This window comes from Micromys minutus, assembly GCF_963924665.1.
Source record: "Micromys minutus genome assembly, chromosome: 4".
Lineage (NCBI taxonomy): Eukaryota > Metazoa > Chordata > Mammalia > Rodentia > Muridae > Micromys > Micromys minutus.
In genome coordinates, this window is record NC_137973.1 from 31,499,998 (window position 1) to 31,521,799 (window position 21,802).

Below are 21,802 nucleotides of genomic sequence, written 5' to 3' on the forward strand. Positions count from 1 at the left end.
TTAGGGAGTTCTCTAAATATGCCTTTCAGAGTGGGCTCTCCAGGTCCTGGAAGAGAACCATGTAAGCTGAAAACAGTGATTCACTCCTCTTTCCCCGGCCCCTGACTTTCTTGACTCTGCACAAAAATAGCTGCAATCGCTCTTTGTAAATAAGGACAGTGAAGGTCGAGTGTGAGAAAGCTGAGGGCTGGCGTCCTGGTGACCATGCCTGAATATGCGGGCCCATGTCCCTGTGCCTCTGGAGGCCAAAGGCTGGGGTAGTCTTGGGAGAGCCTGTGCTCTCCTTAGCAGAGGAGTTCCTGAATGTGCCCCATGGAAGGGCTGAGAAGTAAAAGGTCAAGGCAGTGACCCCCTAGTGTCACAGGCCTGGGATCCCAAGCTTGGGAGGCTGAGGCAGTTTAAGGCCTGTTTAGGCTATAGGGTTAGTTCCAGGCCAATGTAGGCAACTTAGCAAAAATGCCGTCTAAAATTTTTAAAATAAATATATAAAAAGAGCTGGGGTTATGGCCCAGTGATAGAACACTTGTTTCTCATTTGCAAGGCTGTATATTCAAGCTCTGAAATGGGGTGGGGGGAGATAAGAATGGCTGGACTGGACATCCCCTTCAGCCTTTCCTCTAGCCCGTTCCCAGTAGACATCACTCTGGATAGAGAGACAGATACAAACATTTTATTTAAGAATATAAAACAGGACTGTTTCCACCCCAAGTATCCCTTGAACTGTCATTTGCTGTACATCACAACCCCCAGGGGTCACGCAGGTCACCTGGATTCCCACTAAATCATTTCTCCTCAACACAAGTAAACACTGGTAAGTCTGGTACATCCCTGTAATCTCAGGACTTGAAAGGTGGTAGGTAAAGCCAAGAGTTCAAGGCCAGCCTAAGCTACATACTGAGTTCCAGACCAGCCTGAGCTGCATGAGATCCTCTCTCAAAAACAATAATGAAAACAGGGAAAACCCTAAGTAAATAGGGATGTTTACTTCCTATATCTCAAATCGAGAACGACATATGAGCCCAGGTTTTCAGTATATAGCCTCATCCATGTTGTCATCGCTGTCACCTCCAAAGTCCTCTCCATTGTCAAAATATGACATGATGTAATCAGTCTCCTGAAATGTAAAAAGAAGCAAAGATCAGGAATGACTTCAGAGCTTCTTTTTTCCTTCTAGCTCTTTCCCTCCCAAATCTACCTTTCCATGTCTGACTCATCCCTACCAGCTGTTATAAATCTACTTTACTTTTTATGTGTTTATGTGTTTTGACTGCATGCATGTGTATACTGCTTGCATGCCTGGAGCCCTCAGAGGCTAGAAAATGGCACCCGATGCCCGGGCACTGGAGTTACAGTCTTACGAGCTGCCACATGGATGTTGGGGGTGGAGTCCTTTGGAAGAGCAGCATGTGCTCGTAACCATGAGCCATCTCTCCAGCTCCATGCTATAAAAGTTAAAATTATTTGTTTGCCTGTATATGTGTGTGCATGTATGCCCCTGGTGCACATGTGGAGGTCAGGGGACAACTTGCAGGGGTCTGTTCTTTCCTTCTATTATGTGGGTTCTGGGGAATTTATCTGAGGTCATCAGGCTTGACAGCAAGCCCTTTTGCCCTCTGAGACATCTTGCCGGCCATGTTCTGTGCTTTGAGAATAGATGAATTGGAGAAAAGCTTCTGCCTTTTGGTAGCACTGCAACTCTCTGAGAATGTCTCCTGTGTAAGAGATGAGAGCCCAGGGTTGGTGAGATGGCTCAGAACAAAAGACACTTGTCAAGCCAGAGGACCCGTGTTCAATAACCAGAACCTACATGGGAAAAGGAGAGAGCCAACTCCCACAAGTTGTCCTCTGACCTCCACACATTTACCATGACACATGCAAGCACACACATGTAAAACACACACACTCATCCACATATGTAATAAAAGATGGCTTGGATGTTAAAAGCCTTTGCTGCTCTTCCAGGGGACCCAAGTCCAGATTCCAGCACCTAAGTTGGGCAGGCTCACAACTGCTTGTAACTTGAGGTTCAGGGGTTCAAAGACCCCCTTCAGGCCTTGTCAGGCACCAGGACATGCTTGGTATACAATCATACAGAGTTGTATGCTAAGTCTGCAGGTGTACTCACGTCATCCCAACAGCATGAAGTACAAGTGGGGGTTTTCTGGGGAGTTCCTGGCTAGCCTAGCTTACATAGTGGAGACCCTGTTTCAAATCCAAAACCAAAAATAAAACAAAAAAATCTTGAGAGAGAGGTGGGAGGAGGGAGGGAGGGAGGAAGGGAGGAAGGGAGAGAGAAAGAGAGAGAGAGAGAGAGAGAGAGAGAGAGAGAGAGAGAGTTGTGAGTCCAGGACTTGTGAGGAAGAAAGGAGGGGACAGGGAGGGGAGCAGAAGTCCCCTTTACCTCCTCATGTTCTTCTTCATCGTACTCCTCTTCCTCCCCCTCTTCCTTCTCTTCTTCTTCCTCTTTCTCCTCATCTTCCTCTGAAGTCACTTCCTCCTCCTTCTTCTCTAGAGTCTCATGTGAGGATGAATAGGAAGAGAAGAAACTCACACTCACAGAACGCAGGGAGAAGCGAGGCTCTAAGGGACTGGGAGGCCAGCTGGCTATCGCGCTTCCTCCTCACCTCTAGTTTCTGTATCGTCTCCTCCTTATCCTCTGTGCTCTTAGGGGGCCTCTTGGGAAGGATAATGGTGGTCCCTGTTTGGAAGACCAAAATGTGAGTCCTTAGGAAACACATCTCCTAATTAGCTTTCTTTCTGGTTTTTAAATTTGATGTGTGTGTGTGTGGGGGGGGGGTGACACACACGCGGGAGTTAGAATGAGTCCTTCCTTCCAACTCCAAATCGTGGGTCCTAGGGATTGGCCTCAGGTGTCTTTATCAGCTGAGCCATCTCTCCCTCCATCCTAGCTGAGGCTACTCCACCCTCCCGCAGCAAACTCGGCACTCTGCTGCCCCCGTGTGGTCTCCCGCAGCAAACGTGGAGGTCTGCTGCCCTCGTGTGGTCACGGTGGCATCTCCTCCTCCCGCAGATTTACTCACGCTCCTTCTGTACTTTCCGCACGCGAATCTTGAGCTCACTGGGTAGTCGCCGCCAATCTGGGAAGAGTAGGAGTGAAAATCAGCAGGACCCTGTCTGGCTGGGAGGTTCCAGGAATGATGGCTGGCGAAGGGGAGTATTTAAAAGGACAGGAAGAAAAGGGTTGGTTTGAAGATTTTCAGAATAAAACTGTAGGCTGGACGCCTCTAGAGAGGTGGGCACTGTGGTTACAAATAGGGTTTCCAAGTAGAAAGTGTTGCAGAGCACATCTAAGACTCTAGTTTTTAGATGTTGTACAGGAAAGGGAGGGTGATGGTTTGAGGCTCCGTAAGCATCTGAAAGAAGGGCATTCAGAGAGAGCCAGACACCTACCAGGGTTCCAATCGATGGCATTGTCAATCGGCCCAGACATCTGATACTTGTCTGAGTAACGTTCCACATCTGGGGGGTCAGAGCCCAAGAGTCAGAGTTTTATCCTTAGAACATTTGTTCCTAAGAGTCCACCCTCTTCTCTAAACCCAGAGCCCAGTTGTTACTCTTGTCTTTGTCCAGAGTCCTTTTCTGAGAAGCAGAGTTCTCCACTGATCAGAGTACACCGGGATAAACCCAGGGTTCAGTCTTCAGTCTCCCTCTCACTAACAGGGTTAGCTTGGTAAGTCTTCCCGCCTCTTGAGCCCTGGGCTCCCAGGGACTGGGGGGGGGAGGGGGGGGAGCACCAGAGCCAGTAGCTCCGCCTTCTCCAGTCTCCAGTCACAGGCAAAGGGGAAGATGCTTTGCACAGTGGCCCAGCATCACGTCTCTCCAAGTAATGAATTGGAAATTCACTGGTACCCCACTCCCCCATTGGTACATTTGAACTAAGACGCTTAAGGCTTCAACGTCCCACTAGCCCCAAGATTAAGGTTCAGCTCAAATCTCGAATAAGCTGATACATCTTAGACACTAGACACAAAAACTTAGGGACTTTTAATGCTCTCTCCATTAGACAGTGAACTTCCTAAGCCTCTCTGGTCCTGAGTGTGCTGAGCCTGGGCACTGCCTACGGAAGGCCCTAAGCATGACACTAGCCTTTCTACTGACCTCTCTTGGGGACAGCTGGCCGGATGAAGTAGGGGAGCTGCCTCATGGCCCCACGCAGCTCTTGCTTCAGTGCCAGGACATACTCCCCTTCCTCTCCTGCGGGCAGAGGCACTGGGTGGAACTCCAAGGGCTGAGGAAGTACAGTGGTTAGTCAGGAGTGCTGCAGCAAAACCGTAAAGGGCCTTACCCCCAAATAATATCCAGCGTTCTTAGTAAAAATGGGAGAACCAGAAAGATGAAGGGTATTTTGAGAACTGGAGAGTAGAGGGCATGAAGAGTGAAGATAAACACTTCTTTGCCTGGAAAACACCTCCCGTGGGGCGTGACTACAGAGTCAAGGTGTGGATATCTCCTGATGGGCCAGGAGGATTCTGCACTCACTTAGACTCAGTGAGGGGCACAGGGAGGCTTAGGAAGGGAAGGGAGACACTCACAGGGAACAGTGGAGAGGGCTGGAGAGTGGGCGGGGGCAAAGCGTCACCCTTCCCAATGCCCACAGCCTCCATGTTGAAGGTCAACTGGCCTCGGCCACGACCCCGGCCCCCACCCCGGCTGGCCATGGTGGAGGGGGCCTGGATACACAGAGATCCAGTGAGAAAAACCTAATAAAGACAAAAACAAAGAGATAAGAAAGGATACTAGAAGAGACATAAAGCCAAGGAGCTGCAGGACACGTGATGTTCTCTGGCAGGTGATGTTTTCCTCCGGGCCCAGGTTCAAACCCAGGCTTTTCTCATGCTAGGGAAGTACTCTACCTTTGGGCTACATTCCAAATCCCTTTTCCATGACACTTTAAAAAGCCAGTGTGCTGGGCACTGTAGGTGCACGCCTTTAGTTTCAGCGCTCGGAAGGCAGAGAAAGGCATTACTTTGAGTTCAAGGCCAGCCTGGTCTACAGAATGAGTTTCGGGACAGCCAAGGTTATACAGAGAAACCCTGTCTCAAAAAAAAAAAAAAAAAAAAAAAAAAAAAAAAAAAAAAAAAAAAAAAAGCAAAATAAATAAAAGATATAATTAATTAATTTAAAATAAATAAAACATAAAGTTAGGAGTGATACCACAAACCTGTAATCTCAGCTCTGTACTTGGGAGGCTAAGACAGGAGGATTGGCAGTCTGAGGCTAGCCTGGTCTACATACAGTTTCAGGCCATGAGGGATGAATAGCAAGATCATATCTTAAACAATGCTGGAGAGATTGCTCAGTGGTTGAGATGCGCGTTGCTTTTACAGAGTAGAGTTTAGTTCCCAGCACTTGTGTCTGGTGTCACACAAACGTTTGTAAACCCAGCCCCAGGGGACCTGAGACCCTTATCTGGATTCCATAGGCATCTGCACTCCATGCACACACTTTAAAGACATTTTTAAGGGACAGCTTTCAAACACGATTTAGAGAGATGGCTTGGTGTTTAAAAGCATCCAGTGATCTCGCAGAGGACCTGGCATTGGTTCTCATGGCTCATACCACGTAATTCCCAACTGCCTGCAACTCTAGTCCCGGGAGGTCCAATGGTCTTCCACGGCCTCCACGCACATTCCACATAAGGCACACATAGGAATAAGTAAACGTAAATAACATTTTAAAGTACTAAAAGAAATCAGCTAGAGAGATGTCTCAGTGGTTGAGAGTGGGTGCATACTGCTCTTTCAGATGACATAAATTTGTCACAGCACTCACAGACTCTCCAGAGGGTTCAATGCCTTTGGCCTTCATGGACACCTGAATTCATGTGTATACACAGAGATCACACAGACCCACAATTAAAAAAAAAAGACCAATCTGTTTATTTTAAAGAGTTTTATTTATTTTTATTTTGTGTATGGACGTTTTGCAGGCATATATTAATTTGAGTGCAGTGCCCATGAACACCAGAAGAGGGCACTGTTTCTCCTGAGACTGGAGCTACAGTTGGTTGGTGCAGCCTGACAGTGCAGGTACCAAACCTGGATCCTCTAGAAGAGCAGTCAGTGCTCTCAGAACCATCCCTTCAGCTCCCAATAAAATAAAATAAAATAAATTAGATTATAGTCCCAAAGTACAAAGTAAACGCCCATGGGTCCATTCCATTGTGTTATAAATGACTGGGAAGAGACAAATGTCTCATGCAAGATTCTAAATAAACTATGTAGATAGGCCAAACTAAGAAAAAAAAAAAAAAAAAAAAAAAGACAAAGCTAACAGGAAAGGAGCATAATTTCTGACTCGTAAGAGTGGGAAATTTTGTCTCACGTGTTTTTGGCAAGTTGGAGTGTGAGGGGTCCTTCTAATGGACATCATTCTGGTTAGTGACCAAGATCAACATCAATAGCATGAGTGACTCACAAGGACAACACGGTGGGTGTTTGTTTTGAGACAGGCTTTTTCTGTGTAGCCCTGGCTATCCTGGAACTCATTCTGGACAATATATATTCTTAATGCAGTGACACATTTGTTTCCTCTCTTGTTTTGTTGATTCTGGGTCTCCAGTCTCCCAGGTTGACCTGAAACTATGTAGCAGACAATGGCTGTGACCTTTACTCTGTCTGCCTCTGCTCTGGAGCTGTGGGACTGCAGGGCTTGTGCCTCCTTCCCTGTCTGTCTCCCTCTCTCTGGTCCTTCCTTCACAAGGTCCCATCATGTAGCCCAGGCTGTCCTTGAGCACTGTTCCTCTGGCAGCTTTCAGGTGCCAGACCCGAACGGACAGGTGAACGGACAGGTGAACGGACAGGTGGGCCTCTGTGACCATCACCCCAGACCTCCTGAGTTCAGACCAGTCCCTGGAGAGCAATGGCTTCCGACAGGATAGCCTACAGCATGCCTGACCAGTTCTCCTCAAAACTGTTGAGATTATTAAAATATGCAATTGAGAAACTGTCAGAGCCCAGAGGAGCCAGAAGAGCAGAGAGAAAATGTGCTGTGGTGTTTTGGATCACGACACACAAAAAGACCATTGTAACTATGTAGCAGATAAGGAAATAGCAAATAAGGAAATCTGAGTGGAATATGAACCTTGGAAAAAATATATCATTAATTGTAACGAACACGTTACAATAAAATACAACATTAATACAAGGGGAACTATGTGCTGGGGATACGTGGAACTCTGGGGATTGTCTTCTCAGTTTTTCTGAAAATCTATTTTTTAAAATTTTTGTCTCATTATTTTGGACACTAAACTACACGCCCAGCCCTGTAACATGGTTTTCTTTCGGGCGATGGGCCTTCATGATTGTTTCTTTTTTTTTTTCCTGTTTGTGAATTAGTTTTTCCTGTAGTGTATGAACGCATCTTTTATAATGAGAGAAAATTATTAGGTAGGCATTGCTACTGGAGCCTGTAATCCCAGCACTTGTGGGGCCAAGGAAAGAGAACAGCCAAGCCAAGGGAGTCCAGGGCTAACCTGGGCTACTCGGAAAGTTCTAAACTTGTGATCCTCCTGCCTCTACCTCTAGGTATGTGCCAACATGACCAGCTAACAAATAAATTATTGATTTAAAATTTTAGCTAGGGATCTAAGAACATGTCTCAGCAGGCAAAGGTCCTTGGGCATGCAAGCTGATACCCTGTGATTGATCCATGGAAAAGATGGGAAACAGAAAGGAGAATCACTGGGGGGTTAGAGGCTAACCAGCCTGACATCCACTGCTCAGTGATTAGACACCCTTGCCTCAATAAGGTGAGGGAGGAGACAGACAAGGTCAGAGAACTCTGAGGATTCTTTCTATCTCTCCCTCACATTAAGTAAAAGTTTAAAAATTGAACTAAATGGAAATATATATCTCATGTACAAAATCATATGTAAGATTAATAATCTGTAGCCAGGAAGATGGTATCTGAGGAATTAGGAGTCTAATCACCATTATAAAAGTGGAAGGGAAAGGGCTGGAGAGATGGCTCAGGGGTTAAGAAAACTGACTGCTCTTCCAGAGGTCCTGAGTTCAAATCCTGGAAACCACATGGTGGCTCACAACCATCTGTAATTAGATCTGATGCTGTCTTCTGGTGTGTCTGAAGACAGCTACAGTGTGCTCACATACATAAAACAACTGGAAAGGATACTCCCACATCAAAAAACTGACCACCAAAGATGCAGAGGGAGAGATGGTGAACCCTATCTAATGAAGGAATTAAGGGGTGGACAGAAATCAAACAGCACCGGTCTTCCCTTCTCAGCTTAAATGGTTCTCTGTAATGAACCCATTTAAGATTATGAAAGATGGTACCGCACACTCAGAAGCTCCTGGCTATGGAGATCAAAGGACCAAGGGGAGAAACTACTGCTGGAATTCTGTAAAAGTCCTTCTAAATAAGTACATGGTATGGGTTGGTGCTGTGATGCCTTTGGTCAGAAAAGCTTCCTCTGGAGACTGATCAAGGTATAGAGAATACCTGACTGATGGTTGTCAAGCGGTATATAGGAGGCCTTTATCACCTACTTGTTGGGAGGAGGAAGAAAATGAACTAACTAACTGCTAAGATCAGCCTGAGACTGTTAACATGCTGTCACAGGAGGGGTCATGGGACCTCCCCTTCCCTGATTATAAAGAGTTATGGGAGAGGAGAAACATTTTCTTCGGTGGTGTAGCCACTGGTAAGGTCCTCATTCTCCAGTAAAGAAACCCTTCCTGAGACTCGCTGGTGGAGCACACCTTTAACCCCAGCATTAAGAAGGTAGAAGCAAAAAAAAAAAAAAAAAAAAAAAAAAAGAAGGTAGAAGCAGGTGAGCTTGAGATCAGCCTGATCTAAACAGGAATCTGAAGCCAGCCAAAGCTACATAGTGAGACCTTATCTCAATAAATCAATCAATGAATGATTTCTTACGTTATTATAAACAACCCTATTGAGAATCATGCAGTCATACACAGAAAAAAGACACAACCGCACACACAAGAAGGTCTAATTGGAAAAATATTAGCAGGAATGGGAGAGGAAGGGGTAACAGTGGGTAACAGCCTTACCCATGGTGTGAGGATGCTCTCCAACCCCATTCTGTGTGTGTGTGTGTGTGTGTGTGTGTTTGACATATACTGCACAACCAGTCAGTGGTGGAACATGCCTTTTATCCCAGCACCAAGGAGGCAGAGGCAGGTGGATCTCTGAGAGTTTGAGGCCAGCCTGGTCTACAGAGCTAGTTCCAGGACATCCAGGACTACACAGAGAAACTGTGTGTCAAAAAACAAAACAAGAACAGAGAGAGAGAGAGAGAGAGAGAGAGAGAGAGAGAGAGAGAGAGAGAGAGAGAGAGAGAAATTAAGAAAGGAAAAAGAAATACTCTGTACATAGATGAAATGGGGCCCGCTGCTCTGTAATTAACATACACTCATAAAAACATTAAGAGGAGATCCTTGAGGGCATTTGAAGCCTCCTCTAATGTGACCGAGATGTGTTCCTGTTACCATCAGCCCTTCCCAGTGTTCCCCAGTGATTTGCCCACATTCCAGCTTTCACAGGACAGACTCTGGCCTGCTTATGTGCACAGAACTTTGCACTGTAGTAAAAGCTACTAAAGGGCACATTTCAACACAACATAAAAAAAAAAAAAAACAACAAATTTATGGAGTTTAAGGAAGGCAGAGCTAGGAGTGGAAGCACGTGCCTGTGATCACTTGGGAGGTGAAGGCAGGCTGATCTGGGGTTCAGGGTCAGGTGAGGCTACATAGTGACATCTTAGGCAACATGGCTTCCTAGCTCAAAACACCAAAATAAACCAACCAGCCAAAAAGTTCCGGTTCTGTCAGTTCCTAGCTCCATAAACTCTGGTTCTTTCTTTGTCTGCAAAATGGAAGTAATAATAAACCTCAGTTCCTTTTAAATTCCTCCCCAGAGACACCATGACCAGGGCAACTCAGAGAAAAGACTTTATTGGGGCTTACAGTTTCAGAGGGTGAGTCTATGACATTCATGACAGGGATGGCAGCAGACAGGCACTGCAAAGGAATATAGCTAAGGACTCACATCCTATGCCTAGCTGGGAACAATGAGGACTTTTGAAACCTTAAAGTCCACCCCCCAGTGACATACCTCCTGCAACAAGGCCACACCCCCTATCCTTCCCAAACAGTTCTACCAATTGGGGACAAAGCACCCAAATATATATGAGTCTCTGGGGATTGTGCTCAGACAAACGACCACACCTACTTCTGAATGCTGTTGATAAAGCTGTGAGTAAAAGGAACAAAACTAACCCACAGCAAAACCCCTGAGCACCCTGGTGCCTCCTACACGGAGTTTCTATGCTAGTGGATTCATCAGCTTACAAATAAAGAGTGTGGATGAGGTCCGGAAAGGGGATGGTGGAGTGACCAGTAGTGGGTGCTCTAATCCCCTATTTCTAATAAAGTAAGAGGTCAGTTCTATGTTAAGACTCTTGGAGGTCTAAATGGAAGAAAACCATCCCCTCCCCTCAGGAGAAATGATAGCTGGAGATGTAGCTCTAGGATAGAGCCCTTCTCCAGGAGGTGCAAGGGCCAAGGATCAATCCCCAGCACCAGAGAGGAAAAACAGCAAGTAAGATGGGCATGTGGAACGCACCTGTAATTCCAACTCCAGGAAAACTGAGATAAGAGGACTACAAACTCAAGGCAAGCCTAGGTTACACAGTAAGAAAGTGTCCACCAAAACAACAACAACAACAAACAGGGAAAAAAGGGGACAAAGGCTGGACATGGTGCACATTATCTCTAATCCTAGCACTTGTGGAAAGGCAGGCAGATCTGAGTTCAAAGCATCTGTTCTGCATACTGCTACATAGGAAGACCCTGACTCAAAACAGATAGACAACAAAAACGTGACAAAGAATATGAGCAGAAAATGAACAAAAGAATGGTTAATAAAGCCACTTTAAAGTATCTATTTACTTATGTATGTATGTATGTATGTATGTATGTGAGACAGGCTCTCTACATAGTCCCAGTACTCACTATGTAGACCAGGCTGGCCTCAAATTCATAGACCTGTCTGCCTCAGCCTCCCAAGTGCTAAAGTTAAAACCATACCTGGCCTCTTTTTTTTCTTTCAAAATTTACATTTATTTTAATTATGAATTGTGTGCATTGTGTGTTTATGGGTATGTGCATGTGAGTGCTGGTGCCCATGGAGGTCTCAGAGGTAAGATTCCCTTGTAGCTGGAGTCGCAGATAGGTGCTGGTAAATAAAACTGAGAACAGTATGCCCTCTTAATAGCTGAGCCATCTTTTTAGCCTCTGCTTTAAAATATACAATTGTATGTATGTTACAGGATATTCGAACCTGTTTCTAGTTGTGGTGTGGCTCTGCCCTCACACACCTTTAATTCATCTGGCTGGAATACAGGCATGCTGTTAGTACTCACCTTTAATCCCACAAGATGAAGGTAAAGTTAGTTTATAGAAGGAAGCAGCCATTTTGAAAGTGATGTCTAATTGAGTAACAGACAAAGATTTGACAGACTAGGATATGGCCGACTCACTAGAAGAGAGGAAAGGGAAGCTACTTAGGGGAGAGGCAGACAGTACCGGAGAAGGGAGTGCGGTAGGGAACTCGGCAGAGTTCCTGGAGACAGTGCCTAGAGTTGGGGAGAGTGGAGCAGCACAGAGGGAGGAGGCAGCTTTACCGAGAGAGTTTGACAGAGACAGACTGAAGAGAGAAAAAGCCAGACTCAGGTAAAGACAGAGGGAGCAAGAGAATGAGAAGGAGCCAGAAGATTAGAAACGATTGCTGGAGTTAGTTTGAGACCAAGCAGAGCAGTTCAGAGGCAGAGAGAGAAGCCAGACTGAACCACAACAGCTGAGTTGAACCAGCCAGTCAGAGATCAGAAAGAACAAGAGAGGATGAGACTATTCAGTAGCAGGGCCTCAGAGGCTGAAAACATAAATAAGACTGTAGAGGCTAAAGCTTCCAGGACTAGCCCTAGGTTAGCAGACAGAGGCACTATGCCTCCAAGACAACAATTATTCAGGCAAATACAAGTTACATTTACATATGTATGTGTGTATAATTCATGAGTGTGAGCTTGATGCTTGTGGAGGTCAGAGAACAACTTTGGGTGTTGGTCTTCACCTCCCGGTTTGTTTTACAGGGGGGTCTTTCTTGTTTGCCACAGCTGGCCTAGGAGTTCCTGTAGCATTCCCTCCCCACACCAAGTCCCAACCTCCCATAGGAGTGCTGGAATCAGAGGGCTACCACATCTGCCTTGCTTTTACATAGGTTCCATGGAACTGAATCCAGGTTTTTCCAGCTTGAACTGACAGTGTTTTTATGGATTAAGCAATCTCCCTGTCCTGATTAAACCATTTATGTACCTAATAAGGAACTAACAAAAAGTTAAATGATAATCAGGCTGTGGTGAGTAGCTTTCCTTCAAATGGACATGGGCTGTGCTGGGTAGCTTTCTGTTAAATTGACCCAAGCAGGGGCCAGCTAGGAAGAAGGAACCTTAATTGGGAAAAAACGACTCCTTCAGATGGGCCTGCGGGCAAGCCTGTGGGGCATTTCCTAGATTGGCGGTTGATATGGGAGGGCCTAGTTTACTGTGAATGGTGCCACCTCTGAGCAGGTAGTCTTGAATGGTCTGTAAAAGAATCAGAGAAAGCTCCAGAGAGCAAGTTGGCCAGGACAGCAGTTCTCCAGGGCCTCTGCCTCAGATCCTGCCTCCAGGTTCCTGCCTCTGCTTCCTTTATTAAAGACTGTGACTGGGAAGTGTAAACCAGATAAACACCTTCCTCCCTCTGTAGGCTTCGGGTCCTAGTGTTTTACCATAACAATAGAGAGCAAACTAAACCTTAAGCACACCTGGGGGGGAAGACTAAACAATCTCTTGAGGTTTCTTTAGTGTTTTTATTCTTTAACCTAGAAATCCTACTGTTAAAATATGACCTAAATAGTCACATATTCTGCCATAAAAGTATCACAGTGTTTGTTAAAGAGCTGTTTGTGGCAGCAAAAGTCCTGAAGTAAACTAGATGAGGTGAGTCACACCTATAGTTCTAGCCCCCAGAGAGGTTAAGGAAGAAAGTAGTCATCCTGGGCTACACAGTGAAACCTTGTTTCAAACAACAACAAATTCTGAAATGACATAGTGGTCTAGTAATAGGTGATAAAAAACACAAAAAACTGCCAGGCAGTGGTGGTGTGTGCCTTTAATCCCAGCACTCAGGAGGCAAAAGCAGGCAGAAATCTAGAGTTCAAGGCTAACCTGGTCTATAGAGCCAGTTCCAGAACAGCCAAAGCTACACAGTTAAATCCTGTTTAAAAGGAAACAAACAACAACAACAAAACCCAAACCAACCAACCAAAACAATAATCAAAACCCCCAAACAAACAACAACCAAAAAACCTAAACAAACCACTTTCAAGGCAAGAGGCTGATAATATGGAGTGTGAGGGTAAGAGAGAATACAGTATAAAGTCATATTTATCTGTAATTTTCTTTTTTATGTTTTCAATCTTGGTACAAAATTGGATGTATTGTGTGGGCCCCATTGACTTATAAAACACAGTTATGCATATATACAGAATAAACTGAGAGTATGTACGTCGAAATCCTAGTATCAGGGCAGAAAAGATGGCTCGGCAAATAAAAGTCAGTTCCATCCCCGGAACCGCATAAAGGTAGAAGGGAAACATGACCTTACAAAGTTGTCCTCTGACACGGACATTGCATGCTGTGCACAGCACATGGGCACAAGTGCAGAAAATAACAATAAAGTTTAAAGTTGTGAAATACTAGTTACAATCAATATGATGTCAGGGCTATGAAATAACGCACATTGTATTACTCTGTGTTTGAAAGTTGTATGGAGTAAATGTATATCCTACAATTAACAAGTAAAAAGGATGTTCTTTTTGCAAGAATGCCGGGGAGAGTCAGTGTTTAAGTGTTTACTGGCTGATCTTCCAGAGGAATAGGAGTAGATTCCCTGCACCCCACGGTGGCTCACAGCTGCCTGTAGCCTCTGAACCAGGGGATCCAACACCCTTTTCTGCCTTCTGAGGGGTTCAAGCACAGAAGTGGTGCAAGGACATACATGCAGACAAAACACACATACATGTAAAACAGGAACTCAGAGGACTGGTGCTGTAGCTCAGTGGTAGAGCCCTGACTTAGTAATTCACAAGGTCCTCAGTTCAATCCCCAGTAAAGGAAAATAAACAAACCCCCACAAACAACAACAAACTTGCTTAACAGAAAGCCTTGGGCCAAGTCTGTTGTGCAGAAGTCTGAAGTCATCTTTGGTTCCATAGGGAGTTTGGGGCCAACCTGTAGAAAACACTTCATCCCTCTGACCTCCACATATGCTCCACGGCACACACTCCAGCTAGGTTCACTAACAATAAGTACGCTTAACTTGGGGCTGGAGAGATGGCTCAGTGGTTAAGAGCACTGACTGCTCTTCCAGAGGTCCTGAGTTCAAGTCCCAGCAACCACATGGTGGCTCACAGCTATCTGTAATGGGATCTGATGCCCTCTTCTGGCGTGTCTGAAGACAATGACAGTGTACTCACATACATTAAATAAATAAATCTTTTATAAAAAAGTATGCTTAAGTTGAGTAGATACAAAAAAAGAAATTAAATAGTGGGAGTACCTAAAAAGGAACTAGTGAATTCTCTTCCTAAAGATGCTGGTTCAGGAGCGGGGCTGTAGTTCAGGGGCAGAATTAATGCACAGTCTTTGTAAGACAAGATTCACGCTTCTCAATTGAAAAGAAAAAGGTTTCTTTGGGGTGTAGTGGTACAAGCCTGTTATCCCATGAAGGCTGAGGCAGGAGGATTATAAGTTAGAGGCCAGCCTGCTTGCCCTGCATAGAAAGAACCTGTCTCAAAAATATTTTCCCAAATTCTAAATAACAATGCATTGAATAGATGTTATCAGAAGGTTCACTGTGATCCCCTTTGTTGAACACTGTGTCTGGTACGTAGTAGGTGCTCAGCAAACTTCTGTCGTTTGAATATGAGTCTATACACCTTGAGAGTCATAAAGACTCCCAGTTTTTTTCGTTGCTTTTCTCCTCTGGTCTGAGAATAACTATAAAACATTAATGCAATAAACCACCAATTTAAAGGCCCTTAATTATACACTATGTTGTTTTTTTTTTATTGTTCCCTAATTATATTAGGAGTTTAAATTTGTCCTTTTTGACAAGAGCACTGGTCCTCACAAATCAATTCCATTCAATTAACACTTACTGAACACAATGTATTAAGTACCACAATCTGCCCCCATCAAACCTTCCATTCATAAAATAGAAACATCAAAAGAGAACGAGCAATTCTAGCACTGGGGAGACTGTAGCAGGAGGAACACAAATTGGAGCAAGAGTTTGCCGCTAAAAAGGACGGGAGCCTCATGAAATGGTAAATACTCTTATTGCCAAGTGGCCAGGAAAACAGAGTGACTAGCTCAAGTTGTCCTCTGACCTCCTTGTGCAAGCCGTGGCGCGCATCCCCCCCCCCCCAAATAATAAATGTGATTTTGAAGGTTAAAGAGGTTCCAATAGTGATAATCAGACATTGTCAGGCTGGGGAATCAAATTCTTCAAAGAGGTCTAGGAAGCGGTGGGTATAGGGTAGTGGTTCAGTGAACTTGATAGGTACTGTCAGGCTCTTGACAGGGGGGCTGATGTTATGTTAATAGATGCGGGAGAAGCCGGTACCATAGAAGAGTCTGAGCTACAAGAATGAGCCTTCCTCTCCTGCTTCAATATCTGCACCCAGGCTCGACAGCAAGCCCTGTCTAGGTGTACAGTCAAGACAGCAATGAGAGTCTGGGGAGAAAGGGGAGGGATTCAGAAGGGGGCTGATCCAACTGGCTGACAGAAAGCGTTATCTACGTTGCAGTCCGGGCCGAGGGACTAATTCGCGAAGTAGCGAACCAAACCGGGTCAGAGCCACCAGGTCGAAGCCTTACCTGCTGTCCCTCCCCAACTCGGGGCCCACGCAGCCGCCAACTTGAAATTTGCTTTTCTTCTTCCAGCCCGCGTTCTAGGCCCGCCTCCCCGACCTCTCCATTGGTGGGTTTTCGCGGCCAATCAACAAGAGCGGAGGCGGGCGAGGCGAGGAGGCGGAGGGAGCGAGCCTAACCGGAACTGAGGCTTGGGAAGTGGGGGCTCGCTGAGACCTGGGGCTGCAGAGATCACCTCTTCTGCCCAGACGGAGCAGACTCTGGATGGCAGGAGTCGGCTAAGATGACCTGCTACTCAGAGCTCATCCAGGCACGTGGCTGAGCCAGAAAAAGAGAACCGCTGCTGGGAAATGTAGCCCTGGTTTAGAGACCAGGCTGCTCATCTGTTAACAGCTCTGCCTGCAGGAGTCTGGAGTTAGTTCCCAGAACCCTCCAGGAGGCTCCCAACCGCCTGACTCCAGCGCCCTCTTCTGGCTTAGGACATATCCCCCCCGCCCCCATCCCCTTTATAAGTCAGTCTTTTGGTGACTTCCAGACCTTCTCTTTAAATCTTTCTCATTCTACAGCACTATCAATAAATACTTTAAAAGATTTTTTCCCCCTAAAGGCAGGGTCTGGCTACCCAGTCTAGGCTGGCCTTGAACTCTTGATACTCTTGACTGACTCTGCTACCATGCTCAGGCCCCAAATGCCCCGTCCCATGGATTGCTGCTGTGTCTGAGAAGTGTGGTTTTTTTTTTTTTTGTTGTTGTTGTTGTTTGTTTTTTGTTTTTGTTTTTCTTTCCGCGCTTTCCACTGCCCTTTAAGCCCCTTCAAGGGAAGCGGGTGGAGTAGTCATTCTTTCACAGACTAGAAATAAAGGGAAACACTTCAGGAGATAAAAACTAGGAGTTAGTCAACAGGTCAGAGAGGTCAGAGAAAATGGCCTCTAGACAGGGAAGTTGCATGTGGATGACACACACTTGATTTTTGGAATAGAACAAAAAACATAGCTGTGAAACTGTTGGGAGAACTTGCCTAACCTGATTATCATTTGTTGCAAGAAGACAATAGTTCCCACCTCATAGAGTTCTGAGGGTTGGAGATTATGTATGTATGCCAAGCACTCACTCGGCGCACATCAATAGCTAGTAAAAGTGGGTGTTTCCTCTACAACTATTTCTCCTCCTTTCCCAGTAACGTTATTTTTTGTATCTGTACATGGTGACATTTGAGTCCTCTAGGATCCTCGGTGAGTTTAGTACCCTTAGTCCCCATCCGGTGCCCCCATTTCCCTTGGTACCTTCCAGCTGGACACAAACTCATCCTGAAACTATGCAGATGGAAGCCTTGGTAACCATGGAGACAGGGCAGGTGGTACGGAGAGGCGGTGAGCAACAGATAGAAAGAGACAAGGAGTGATTCAGGCAGGGACCTTCAAGGGAAATGGAAGAGTGAGTCCAAGGGAGTAAAGAGATTTGTAATGAAAGCACCCGTGCAACAGGGTTCGGTCGTCACTCTGTCTTTCTCTACCTCCCGTGCACACCCCTTAAAATACTGTAAAGAGGGAATCTGAGAATGCCCATTGCCCTAAAAATTCCCAGGGAAAACTACCTTCCTTATATTCCTAAGGGACCCAAGGGAAATGAGACCCAAGTGTCTTTATGGTGTGTGATGTTTGAGAGGGGTGCATGTCTATACTTTCCCTGATATTTAAACTATGGGAAGGGAGCCACATCTGCTTCTCAGCTCTGTGTGGACGCCGCTGCAGATCCCAACCGCCTCCCTCTGCACAGTGTGCCATATGCCATGTGTGGCAGTCAGGTCTGGCATACCGGAGCTCATGGAGATCTGTTGAAGATCAACGAAGAATCTGGATGCTTCCTGAATGGGTCGCGGGAGAGTCCCCTAAGGAGCGCTTAGGTTTGTTTGGGCTGGGGAGGTGGGTTAAGAAAGGGAAGTCAAGATTGGAGGCTCTAGGTGCCTTTTTTTTTTTTTTCCCTTAAGGGTTTATAGGTTTATATGTGTGCGCATGGGGGTGGGGAGCGGCTTGGTGCCGGACGCCCCCACCCGCAGAGACTGGGCTATAAATAGCACAGAAGAGCTCCGCCCCCACCCCCCCTCTTCTCTCCTCCGGAGCCGGCGCTGTGCCCGGGGCGCACCGGGAGGAGGGACCGGGAGCCAGCGCTGGGGCGCAGATACTGACACCAAGGGAACCCGGGTGCCCCCCCCACGCCATGTGGGCCCCCAGGTACCCGGCTTCTCCACCCCAGAGGCCCCCATGGTCCCGGCCTCAATCCTGGCCAGGCAGAGATGATGCGGACATTCAGGTATCTATTTGGGGGTACAGCCTGGGAGGGGGTAGAACAAGGATCAATGGGGAACATAGCAAAGGCAAAAGGAACCCTAATTCTTCCTCCACCCCTTTAGGTCCCAATTGCAAGCTTCTCCCCCCCACCTCCCGCCACACTCAATTTTTGGGGATGTGGCAATCTAAAAGAGGTTAGGAATAGAAATATGTGTATGACTGTACGGGTGCATGTGTGTGGGTGGGTGGCGTTCAGTATCCTAGAGAGGGGGATTCCAAGTGTGGATAAGAAAAGGGGGATGTTGGAAAGGTCTGATAAGCCGTGGGGTGCGAATGGGGGGTGGGAATGTCTGTGCGCGTGCATGTACGTATTTGCACGAGCTCTCATCCTTCAGTGCGGGTGGTGCACCCTTCCCACCTCCTCTGGCATGCGCTGTGGGGGGGGGGATGGGACGGCTCAAAGGCAGGAGTCAAAAGACTGCATTGTAGCCCCCCTTCCAACCATCCCTCGTCCATACATCAGGTGCTTTCATCGATGCCTCAGTTTCCCTGCTGAACCTGTCAGTGAGCTCTCTCTCTCTTTCACAGGGATAGGCTTCACTACCGAGACCTCAGGCCTCTCCCAGTCACCACCCCCATACTCCTAGATCTCTTCGGCAGGTCCCAGTCCCCGCTCCATCGGTGCTTTTGCCCGAGCCGCAGTTATGCTGCACACCGAGGGCCATGCTCTTCTTCGGGCTGTGGGACAGGGTAAGCTACGCTTGGCCCGTTTGCTTCTGGAGGGAGGAGCCTACGTGAATGAGGGTGATGCCCAGGGGGAGACTGCGCTAATGGCGGCCTGTAGGGCCCGGTACGACGACCCTCAGAACAAGGCGCGCATGGTACGGTATCTCTTGGAGCAAGGCGCGGATCCCAACATCGCAGACCGTTTAGGACGCACCGCGCTCATGCATGCGTGCGCCGGGGGTGGGGGAGCCGCAGTGGCCTCTCTGCTCCTTGCCCACGGCGCAGACCCCTCAGTCCGAGATCACGCTGGCGCCTCCGCGCTTGTCCACGCCCTGGACCGCGGGGACCGCGAGACCCTTGCCACACTGCTGGACGCCTGCAAGGCCAAGGGCACGGAGGTCATCATCATAACCACGGATACCTCGCCCTCGGGCACCAAGAAGACCAGGCAGTATCTTAATTCCCCACCGTCCCCTGGGGTAGAGGACCCTGCACCCGCTCCTCCTAGTCCAGGGGTCTGCACGTCGCCTTCTGAAGTCCAACTGCAGACTGCGGGAGGAGGACGCGGGTTGTTATCACCTCGCGCCCAGGAAGAAGAGGAGAAAAGAGACATTTTTGAATTTCCTCTTCCTAAGCCCCCTGATGACCCTTCCCCTTCCGAGCCTCTCCCCAAGCCACCTCGACATCCTCCAAAACCACTTAAAAGGCTCAACTCCGAGCCCTGGGGCCTTGTGGCTCCTCCTCAACCGGTCCCCCCTGCAGAAGGGAGGCCGAGCTTGGAGCGTCTGGCCGCTGAATTCAACGGCTTGACCCTGACCGGTAGACCGCGTCTTTCTCGGCGTCACAGCACCGAAGGCCCGGAGGACCCGCCTCCATGGGCGGAGAAAGTGACGGGCGGGGGTCCTCTCTCGCGCCGAAACACAGCACCCGAGGCTCAGGAGTCTGGTCTTCCTTCAGGGCTAAGGCAAAAACTGAGCCGCATGGAGTCGGTGGAGCTCGACACCCCTGGACATTTTTGCCCTGACTCCCCCGAGTCCAGCCGTTTATCCCTGGAGCGCCGGCGATACAGCGCCTCTCCTCTGACCCTCCCTCCAGCGGGCTCCGTTTCCTCCCCACGCCAGTCCCAGGAAAGTCTGCCCGGGGCTGTGTCCCCGCTGAGCGGACGGAGGCGGAGTCCTGGGCTGTTAGAGCGAAGGGGCTCTGGAACCTTGCTCCTGGACCACATCTCGCAAACGCGACCAGGTTTCTTGCCTCCTCTCAACGTCAGTCCTCACCCTCCCATCCCCGACATTCGTCCCCAACCCGGAGGTCGGGCACCCTCACTGCCTGCCCCTCCACACTCTGGGGCACCAGGGTCTCCCAGGACCAAGCGCAAGTTGGTGAGACGCCACTCCATGCAGACTGAGCAGATTCGCCTGCTAGGAGGTTTCCAGAGTCTAGGCGGGCCTGGGGAACCAGGGCGCTGAAAGAAATGAGGGACGCCAAGGAGGGGGAGGGTCAGGACCCTGATAGAGGGAGAACCAGCTGATACCTCGGACATGGGATCTCTTGCATGTGCTCCTGGCACTGTGCACGCACACATGGGTAAGCATGTGTCCACAAGCACAGTACACTTACTAGCGAGGAAGGATAAATACTGTGTTTACTGGGCGTATAGACCCACGCATTCGTGCCCTGGTCATTTCACAAGTACATGGGATTCCTTGCGAACCCATAGGCACAGCACACCAACAGAGGACCACTTGTGCAGGGTCTCACGTTTATTCAGAAGCAGCAGGGAGCCCCCACTCATGGCTGGTCTGTATCTTTACCCTCCCGAAGAAGCAGTCCCTTGCTTTCCATGTATGCCCTGCGACGTGACCTATCATACCTTGGCATAGTCTGCTTTCTCTTCATGACTATCTCACCCCGTTCGGCAGGCCTTGCTCCTCCATGCCTGGCTCCTTGCTCACACCCTGCTTCCATCTGCTTTTCAGGATGTCTTCTTCACTATTCTTGGGGTTCCTGAAGCAGCTCCCAATCTCGGTTCTGTTGCTGCCTTTCATGTCCTCCACTTCTCAATTTCCTGCTTTTTATTCCTTCCCTGTGCCCCACCCCCTAACACACACACACACACACACCACTACAGATTGTCTTGTTTGCCCCAGTGGGTAGGTCATGGGCTCAAAGTTGCTCTTCTGTGTGTCTGAGCTTATGAACAACTCCCACAGGTAGAAGTGGGGAGCAAGCCTAAGTCAGTCCTCTTACCACTTGACATGTCAAATAAATGTGTTCAGAAGTCTGTTTTGTCACTGCTGCCTGAAGGTGTGGGCTGGGGGTAAAGAGAGAGAGAATGGGAGGGTGACGCTTACAGTCAAAACTACTCAGGGAGTGAACTAGAGGTTACAGCTACCTTCTTTCCGGGGGAGACCAACTGATCAGTAATGGTTGGAGAAGAAAAGGCAAATGTGTTCTGAAGGTTTTAAGGCATTTGGTAGGCCTTTCCCCCAGCCTCCACATGCCTGACCTTTAATGGTTTAAGATTCTTACAGAGTGCCCCCCTTCTCCATAAGCAGAAACTACTTTCTATGTTTTGACCATACAGGTTTTGTTGTTGTTGTTGTTGTTTTAAATACAGGGTTTAATTTCATTCCACCAGGTGTGGCTCATTCATTTTCTTCTCACCTCCATTGTCCCGAATCTCTTAGCCACCCTAGGAGAGGAGGTGGGGCTAGTAATGTCACTTAAGGGTAAAAAGGAGTGAGGGTCAGTCAATAAAAGGGCATTACAGCACGTGTACACTGATGTCTGCTGGGGACAATTGTAGGGAACCC

General features: G+C 47.7%; 2 protein-coding genes across 3 annotated transcripts; one reads left to right on the top strand and one right to left on the bottom strand.

Moving 5' to 3' along the window:
- Positions 1-648: 648 nt before the first annotated feature.
- POLR3GL (RNA polymerase III subunit GL) lies at positions 649-16,344 on the bottom strand. 2 transcript variants are annotated; one of them, XM_080916091.1, is made up of 8 exons: positions 15,983-16,344; positions 4,554-4,721; positions 4,120-4,249; positions 3,412-3,480; positions 3,042-3,098; positions 2,625-2,698; positions 2,402-2,515; positions 649-1,114 (listed from the first exon to the last, which is right to left on the bottom strand). In XM_080916091.1, the coding sequence occupies exons 2-8, from the start codon at positions 4,677-4,679 to the stop codon at positions 1,028-1,030; spliced, it is 657 nt and encodes a 218-aa protein (XP_080772217.1). In that variant the 5' UTR covers positions 4,680-4,721; positions 15,983-16,344; the 3' UTR covers positions 649-1,027. The 2 variants fall into 2 exon arrangements, with proteins under 2 accessions (XP_080772217.1, XP_080772218.1); XM_080916092.1 differs by lacking the exon at positions 4,554-4,721 and having other exon boundaries at positions 15,983-16,035.
- Positions 16,345-18,967: 2,623 nt separating this feature from the next.
- ANKRD34A (ankyrin repeat domain 34A) lies at positions 18,968-20,455 on the top strand (the record flags this gene model as incomplete). Its single annotated transcript, XM_080916606.1, has 1 exon — positions 18,968-20,455. The coding sequence occupies one exon, from the start codon at positions 18,968-18,970 to the stop codon at positions 20,453-20,455; it is 1,488 nt and encodes a 495-aa protein (XP_080772732.1).
- Between the last annotated feature and the right edge of the window lie 1,347 nt (positions 20,456-21,802).

Bases quoted from the DNA above. Each gene is read 5' to 3' on its own strand.
- POLR3GL (XM_080916091.1), bottom strand. From the start codon at position 4,679: ATGGCCAGCCGGGGTGGGGGCCGGGGTCGTGGCCGAGGCCAGTTGACC. The intron at 4,250-4,553 runs GTGAGTGTCTCC...GTACTTCCTCAG, and splicing joins AGCCCTCTCCACTGTTCCCT to CCCTTGGAGTTCCACCCAGT. The intron at 1,115-2,401 runs GTAAAGGGGACT...TTTACATTTCAG, and splicing joins ATGAAGAAGAACATGAGGAG to GAGACTGATTACATCATGTC.